Source organism: Carettochelys insculpta, chromosome 18, assembly GCF_033958435.1.
Source record: "Carettochelys insculpta isolate YL-2023 chromosome 18, ASM3395843v1, whole genome shotgun sequence".
NCBI lineage: Eukaryota > Metazoa > Chordata > Testudines > Carettochelyidae > Carettochelys > Carettochelys insculpta.
This window is the reverse complement of record NC_134154.1, coordinates 20,012,501-20,021,373: the sequence shown is the minus strand read 5'-3', so window position 1 is coordinate 20,021,373 and position 8,873 is coordinate 20,012,501. Positions and strand designations below refer to the sequence as shown.

Below are 8,873 nucleotides of genomic sequence, written 5' to 3'. Positions count from 1 at the left end.
GTCACTATTTCAGACCCCATCAGATGCTTAAGCAAGTGTAACTTTACTCTCATAACTTAATTGCAGTGATTTAAATTAGTCAAGTTACTAAAGTTACACATTTAAATGTTTTTGTAGAATTGCATAGGAAGGAGCACAGTATAAAACAGCACTAAAAATTTGGGTGGCTGTCATCATCTTTAACTAAATTAGTGATCCCCTTAGTGTGACTCCAGAAGAAGTCTTGGGTGGGGGAGGAGGGGTGGGTAAACAGACCCTAAAGCACAGTATCTGGGGTAATCTAGCTAGATTAAGTTTTTTTACTTATACTGAACAGGCTATATTTCCCCACCTGCAGCAAAAGCCCTCTGCTAAAAATAAATAAAACAGAGGATTGCATTCTCTTAACTATAGTTGGTTTCTCTTAGAAAAGACAATGACTGGAAGAGCTCGAGCCAGAGCAAGAGGAAGAGCTCGTGGGCAGCAAATCACCGTACCTTCTGTAGGAGCAGCGTCTGTGAGTGTCTGTTTCAAATTGAGCACATCTGTGTTTTAAAATGTTAAAATTCACTGTTGCCTGCTTCCCATATAGTTGTATGTGTATCCAGGGCTTCATTTCAAATTAAACCTGTTTTTGCCTTGTGATAGATTAGCAAATGCACTGCCCCAGTTAAGCTGATATATTTTCTTATAGCAATGTTTTTCAAATGATGAATTAGGTGGTTTTGCCCCTGTTTTAATGGGATCACCAGGGCTGGTTTGGACTTGCCGGGGTCCAGGACCAAGCTCCACTTAGGGTGGTGGGACTTAATTATAGGCCCCCTGCCTGTGGCTGAAGTGCACAGGCTTTGCTCATCTTTACCTTGGGATCATGGAGCATGGATGAACTCAGTCTTTGATTTACCCTCCTGGGGTTCTGTAATAGCTTTTGTTGTCAGATGGGGGCCACAATTCATTAAAACCCCTTCAGTAAAGCTTTGTGAGTGTAGATGTCAGTGGTGAGTACAGTAAACCCTCAAGTTGTGCAGGGCTTGCATTCTTGCAATCCCCACATAACTCAAATTTTCACGCAAGTTGAGATGAGCCAGGAGCCAGGAAACTGACCAGTTCACAAGGGCTGCTCAATTTCCTGGCTCCCAGAGTGTCAGGGAGCTGGGAACCAGGGGGTAGTCTGGTTCCTGGCTCCCCACTGCTTGCAGGACCTGGGAAACTGACCGGGGCAGCAGCCTTGGTCAGTTTCCTGGCTTCGGCCACTGGATGGGAGTAGGGGGCCAAGGGAAGTCTGGCCTCCGTCCACTTCTTGGAGCCAGAAAACTGACCAAGGCTGCTGCTCTGCTTAGTTTCCCGGCTCTGCAAGCGGAGGAGAGACAGGGAACTGGGTAACTGCTCCTGTCAGGAATGACAGCCTGACTGGCAGCTGCAGCCTGTGACAGGAAACCACTCCTGTGAGGAGCGCAGCCACGATTCAGGCTGTCGTCCCTGACAGGAGTGGGGAAAACTGTTCCTGTCGGGGCAGCAGTCGTATTAATGTGAGACTTGCACAATATGGTTGTGTATCTGTTGAGGGTTTACGATATATGAGTCAGCAGTGTGGCCTTGTAGCAGAGAAAGCTAACAGCATACTGGCATACAGTAATAGGAGGAGCATTGCCTACAGATCCGTGGAAGTGATTATTTCCCTTTATTTGGCACTGGTAAGGCCACACCTGGAGTATTGTGTCCAATTGTAGGCCTTCCCCCCATTATAAAAACGATATGGATACAATGGAGAGAAACCAGTGGAAGGCAACAAAAACAATTAGCGCGCTGGAGCACATATCTTAAGAGGAGAGGCTGAGAGACTGGGGCTTATTTAGTCTACAGAAGAGAAGAGTGAAGGGGGATTTGATAGCCGTGTTCAACTACCTGATTTTGGGGCGGGGCGCGGGGAATCCACAGAAGAGTGGAAGAGGCTGTTCTTAATGTCAACAGATGACAGAATGAGGAGCAGTAGTTTTAAGTTGTAGTGTAGGAGATCTAAGTTGGATATTAGGAAAAACTGTTTCACTGGGACGGTGGGTTATCTAGGGCAGTGAAGGAATTTCCATTGCTAGAGGTTTTTAAATGACAGCGTGATAAAGCCCCAGCTGGGATGACTTAGTTGGGATTGGTCCCGCTTTTAGCAGGGGTTTGGACTTCGAAGCCTATGATTTGATCATTCTGTGACTTCCTTGTGTTCCTGTGAGGTCTGACTGTGTGTTAGACTTGATTGATCGGAATTACTTTCCATAAGGGCAGGTAGGTTCTCTGAGATGCCTGAGATTGAGTGCTGTGTTCAGCATTACACGGAACACAGAAGATGCTGCCTCCTGGTGAGTTGTACTAAAATATATATGCAGCGTTGCTCTGTAATATGTTTGGTTGAACAGGCCTTCTTTCTACAAAGTCACCTGCCTTCCCTGTAGTTTTTGTGGTCTCTGTAGTATTGTGGAGGACCAGGAATTGGATTTCATTTTCACTAGAATGGAATAAGGGTAGGAACTCTGTTTTTAATCAGAGGATGTGAGGAGCAGTTTGAAGCCAGCTTCAGTTAACCAGTGGTAATTAAACACAGCACTGCTACACACAGAACAATTATGCTACTTTTGTGGTACGGGATGGCTGGCTTCCAAATTGAAAGAGCATTATTACTGAATAATTTTTTGGCACCTAGGTTAATATGTAATTTTACATTTTTTTCCCCTATATTAAATAACCATCATAATAACTTGGCTATGAAGTACACTCTCTGGTGACTTTGTTTAATAATACATGTATTTTTGTGGTACCAAAGGGTGCTGTTCCTAAATGTGGTGGATTTTGCAGGGTCAGCAGCCACCTAGCTATGCACAGCCTAGACCGCTGCAACCTCAACCACAACCACCATCAGAGGGAGAATTTGTTGGCCGTGGACGACAAAGAGGAGCTTCTAGTGTTTCAAAAACACAAGGTGAGGTGGAGAAGTGAAGTTTTATTTGGCATGGCTTGGCTCCTTTGAGGCAGGGACCTTGGGGCATGTGAGGGTTCAGGAGTCAGGGCAGGGCATTAAGAGGTGTGGGTGGTGGGGGCTTAGGGCAGGAGATTTTTGCCAGCTGCTCTCCGTATGTCAAACGTTGTTTGAAGCCACAGAAAAGTGTTTTTTAAGAAGGCTGTTGTGCATCTCATGGACAACCAAAAGGACAAATGAGTCTGTCTTAAATGAAGCCAGCAGCAAAAGAACACTGTTAAATAGGATAAGAGCAAGGCAGGCAACATTTATAGGCCATATAATTAGAAAGTCTGCACTTGAAAATTTAGTGACAACAGGAAAGTATAATGGAAAGCAAGGATGAGGTAGACAACGTAAGAAAATATTGGATAGTCTCACTTCATGGTTGCATTGCCACAGTACTGTGGAGATGCTCCAGAATACTCGTAGTAGACAGGGGTGGAGGGCCATGATGGCCTATGCTAATCAGCATGGCACAAACGAAAGAATCCCTGGGGCAATGGGAGCCATGTGTCTTAGGCACTGGCATTGCTCCAGGGGGCTGCGCAGCCTGGATGGCAGGGGCTGCGCTTGCTTGCTGCTGCCTTCCTGTGGTCATTCTAGAATGTTGTTGTCCCTGCTACCAGAACTCTTTTTGTTTTTTTGAGGAGAAAAAAAATGTCATTGTTCTGGCTCGACAAAACCCTGAGCTTGCTTTACTGTTTAGGAGAAGTTCTTAAGAAAGGTGGACAGGTGACAGACTTGAATATATAGTAGAGTGGGACAACTATGAAAACTTAGTGGTTTAACTAAGATGATTGAATATATATCGAGATTCTGCTTCTGATTTTTTTCAGATTCGGATTAAATAGCTAGTTAAATCTGAAGTATTGAAAAAATTTCTGATGCCATGTCATAATGGCACATTATTCCTGAAACAGCCTAAATTTTGATGGAACTGGATAAAGAAAATTTTACCATTAAGCCCTGTTTATTTTACAGCAGGCTATCGTTGTTCTTGCTGTCATGGAATTAATAGTACTGAGTATGTCTGTCTCTTTACTTTTGGCAAATAGTGCAGACTGAAAGTTATGTACAGAAGCTGTTTTTCAGAGCACATTGTTTCATTAGTTTTGCCAATTGAGGGTTAATGTTAAACAGATTGAAATTTCATGTGGTTGGGAATTAGGAAATGGAATATATTTACGTAAGTTGTTTTACATGTTCCTTTTTCCTCCCCCCTCCAATCTGAGTTGTTAGTAAATACTCAGGCTGTCAGATGATTAAAAATTAATGATGATTAATTTTTAAAGTTTAAAAAAGTTGTAATTAATCACATTTTTAATTGATTTGGAGCAGCTTGGCTGAGGTGGCTCCATGAGGGTGGTGGGGAAGGAGACAGTAGGAGTGGCTAGCAGGAGAGAGGGCACACTCACCCACTCCTGGGACATGGCATGGCAGCACATGGTGGCTTGTCTTGCCCATGCCTAAGGATATGTCTACACTTCACTGGGGATTGACGCACTGAGTATTGATTTTATCACATCATTGAAGATGCAATATATTGATCTCCAGAGCTGGCTTTTGTTGATGCTGGTAGTCCAGCAAAACGAAAAAAGTAGCTGGCATTGATGGGAGAGCAACCCCCATTGACTATACCATGTGGGAGACCTTGCAATAAGTAAATTGACTTGTGTGTAGATTGTTAAACTTTATCAGAATATATTCTTAATTTGTATCTAGCTTCTTTTTAAGTCTAAGTATGCCTTTGCGCCCACCATCCTTCTTATGAATCCTTGGAAGTCTGACACTAGTGGGCAGTATGGTTAGAGGAATTGTCAGATATCTGAGGAGACTTCAAAATTCCATCACATTTGGAAGATGAGCTGATGAATGCCCTTGAGGAAATGCTTTTTTCCCATAATCTATGGGTGAAGCAGAAACTCCCCCCTTTTCTTCATCTGATGGTCAAGTGGAAGTCACTTCACTCTCTAGCCCTGATAACTTCTTTAAAGCAAGACTACTTTGAGTGCATTTCTAAATACATGGATAACAAGTGCTTTATGAACTAATGCCTCTGCCTTTTAGATAATTTAGAAGTGGATCTGAAGAAATACGTAGTCCCTTTGCATTAATGAAGTCCTGACTCAATCATCTTGTAATTTCAGGTGTTCTCCTGTGGTTGTTTATCTTGTCCAAAAATAGCTAGGCTATACTGGGTCCATTAGGAATGTGGCTCTCAACCAGGAGTACAGTACCATGAAGTATACAGTAGTCTTCCAGGAATACATTAACTGACTTAGATACAGTAGGTTCTCAGCATTAAGGTTTGCAAATTCAGTTATTCACAAGCAGATGCTTCCCCGGGGCAGGGGGGTGGGAGTGGTTGCCATATTTGTGAAATTCAACATTTGTGAGGGTTCTCAACACAGAATCCTCGCTAATATTGACTCTGTACTGTACTTGGATAATTTTACAACAGGCTACATAAAAAGCACTAGCAAAGTCAGTACAAACTAAAATTTCATATAGGCAATGACTTGTTTATACCATTGTATATAATATATACTGAAGTGTAAGCACAATTTTTATGTTCCCATTGATTTTTATAATGCTGTTATAAAATGACTAAGCAATTTTTTCATCAGGAGTGTGCAGTGACACTTGTAGTTTTAGTAACAGAGAGGGAGCCGTGCTAGTCCATACACTATCGAAACAAAAAGCTGTCAAGTCGCACTTTAAAGACTAGCAAAATAGCTTATTAGGTGAGCTTTCATCTGAAGAAGTGGGTCTGTCCCACGAAAGCTCACCTAATAATAAACTATTTTGCTAGTCTTTAAAGTGCGACTTGACTGCTTTTTGTTTTGTAGTTTAGGTTGATTTTTTTGTAACTGGTTTTTGTGTGAGGTGAGATGATGTACGCAAGACAAATCGGATCTGAAATGGGTACAGCAGTCTGGAAAGGTTGTGAGTCACTGCTTTAGGATTAGATTTATGAGTTCTTTACATCAACCTTTCCAAAGGCCTGCAAGAAACTCGTTATTAACTTTGAAGAAAGTTACGCTTCTTAGCAGCGTTGCAGCTTGAATTTGTCAAGTAATTATCTGTACAAGTGCAATTACTTTCCTGAGTGCAGTTGGCTGTTTATCATGAGATATCATATTGTGTGCGGGTTTATTTTTTTTGGCGGGGAGGGAATGCAAAATTCGCATCGTAAATCCAAAGCAATGTTATAATAACTTAAAGTATCTTAAAACAATTTCATAACTTAGACATTTAAAAACAAGTTACCCTTCTGTATCCTGCTAGGCTGGATTGCAAACACTGAATTTTTTTTTGACAACATATTTCATTTGTTCTGTAGCTTCTTGAGTACTAGGTTCGTTGGTATGAAAAAGGCCATATTTGGAAAATCCAGTCATGTTTTTGGCACACAAATTGTGTTCACATACATTCAGCCTTATTAAAAAGGAACCATTTGCCTCTCTCCTGGACCATTTTACAAAGAATGCTAAAAAAGAAGCAGAACAGATTGTAGCTGAGGGTCAAACATATGCAGGGTTACCTGTGATGCCTGTTTAGTTGCAAACATGTCATTGGCAACAAGGAATGAGGCACCCTGCTTGGCTGAATTCTTGCTTGCTGTTGGAGCTGAAATGTAATCTGAGATGCCAAAATAAATAGTTTAAAGTTTTTGGCTCTCTTCAAGTTACTCTTTAAGATGGGCTAAAAAACTTCCCCTGAAGAAGACAGGCATGTGATCCTGGAGTGTGTCCTATGTCTTGGTCTTTGATTAACGTATCTGATAAAGTTATTTGGAAACTTATACAAGAATAGTTTCGGAGGGGTAGCCGCGTTAGTCTGGATCTGTAACGGCAACGAAGGGTCCTGTGGCACCTTATAGACTAACAGAAAAGTTTTGAGCATGAGCTTTCATGAGCACAGACTCACTTCATCAGATGCTGGTCTTGGAAATCTGCAGGGCCAGGTATAAATAAGTCAGAGAGAGGGTGAGGATAACAAGGTTAGCTCACCCTGTATCGTAAATCCACTGACCACTACGCCTGCCTTCATGCCTCCAGCGTCCATCCCAGACACACCAGACAATCCATTGTCTACAGCCAAGCACTAAGATATAACCGCATTTGCTCCAACCCCTCCGACAGAGACAAACATCTACAGGATCTCTACCAAGCATTCTTGAAACTGCAATACTCACTTGAAGTGAAAAAACAGATCAATAGAGCCAGACGTGTGCCATGAAGACTCTTACTACAGAACAAGCCCAAGAGAGAAACCAACAGAACACCACTAGCCATCACAGTCCTCAGCTAAAACCTCTACAGTGCATCATCAGGGATTTACAACCCATCCTGGACGATCCCCCACTTTCACAGGCCTTGGGAGGCAGACCAGTCCTTGCCCACAGACAACCTGCCAACCTGAAGCAAATCCTAACCAGCAACTACACAGTGCACCACAGTCACTCTAACTCAGGGACCCATCCATGCAGCAAACCTCGTTGCCAGCTCTGCCCACATATCTACACCAGCAACACCATTACAGGACCTAACCAGATCAGCCACGCCATCGTGGGTTCATTCAGCTGCACATCTACCAATATACTTTATGCCATCGTGCCAGCAATGCCCCTCTGCTATATACATCGGACAAACTGGACAGTCTCTATGTAGAAGAATAAACGCACACAAATCAGATATCAGAAATGGCAATATACAAAAACCCATAGGAGAGCACTTCAATCTCCCAGGCCACACAGTAGCAGACTTAAAAGTAGCTATGCTACAGCAAAGAAATTTCAGGACCAGACTCCAAAGAGAAATTTCTGAGCTACAATTCATCTGCAAATTCGACACCCTCAGCTCAGGCTTAAACAAAGACTGTGAATGGTTGGCTAAATACAAAAGCAGCTTCCCCTCCCTCGGTGTTCACGCCTCCAGATCAACTGCTGGTAGTAAGCCTCACCCTTGCTGACTGAGCTAACCTTGTTATCCCCACCCTTGCTCTGGCTTATTTATACCTGGCCCTGCAGATTTCCAAGACCAGCATCTGCGCTCACAAAAGCTCATGCTCAAACCTTTTCTGTTCGTCTGTAAGGTGCCACAGGACCCTTCGTTGCTGTTACACAAGAATGTGGTAGTAACCATTAAGCTTGCTTCAGCATTGCTTGGTAGAGGAGGACAGTAGAAATGTTGCAGCATGCTTCTAGGACAGGTATAGTTTCTTCTGTTTGACAATTTGCATATTCAGCTATGTAGCTGTTATAACTATGCAGATTAGATTGAAATTGTCTTTGAAAATGTATCTGAATAACCCCTTGTGATGATGAATTAGAGCTTTTAATCTCTCACTCAGTGTATATACACACCCTAAAGAGTTGGATGTAGCAAATTTGATATTACTGCTCAAAATGATTCATGCTCTGATTCCAGATATGCACTTATTCATAGAATACTTTTACTACACAAAGCAGTTTTGCTGCATAAAGAAAGAAGCAACCAACCAATCATTGCCTTCATGTAGATAAAGCAAGTGGACCTCAAAGTACAACCAGTCTAATTAGAGGTCAATGAGCCTTCGGGCAGTTACACCACAAGTGAAGTCAATTCTTACATTAATAGAACATGTCTTAGGAAAATAATGGTATCGTTCCAATCCAAATTGACCTATTTCTGCTTAGGAGTTTTGAGTTTATGAGTACAGTGCAGCATAATTTAAAAACTCAAGTTACATGTAATTGTTAGTTTTTCTTAAATATTTTGTTAAAATGCAGTAGGCTACAGGGAAAAAAAATTGAAAACAGTTCCAAATTTGGTATATTTCACAACTGAAAATTAATTTATAACTAATAGTATAGATTGGAATAATGAAGATGTCGAAAATTAAG

At 42.0% G+C, this 8,873-nt stretch overlaps 1 protein-coding gene across 1 annotated transcript in view; it reads left to right on the top strand.

Moving 5' to 3' along the window:
- Positions 1 to 415: 415 nt before the first annotated feature.
- The window catches only part of PIWIL1 (piwi like RNA-mediated gene silencing 1), an 87,146-nt gene continuing 78,688 nt past the window's right edge, over positions 416 to 8,873 (top strand). The window contains exons 1-2 of the mRNA XM_075012494.1: positions 416 to 496; positions 2,830 to 2,947. Coding sequence (XP_074868595.1) covers positions 416 to 496; positions 2,830 to 2,947 — 199 coding nt within the window. The remainder of the gene's footprint in view (positions 497 to 2,829; positions 2,948 to 8,873) is intronic.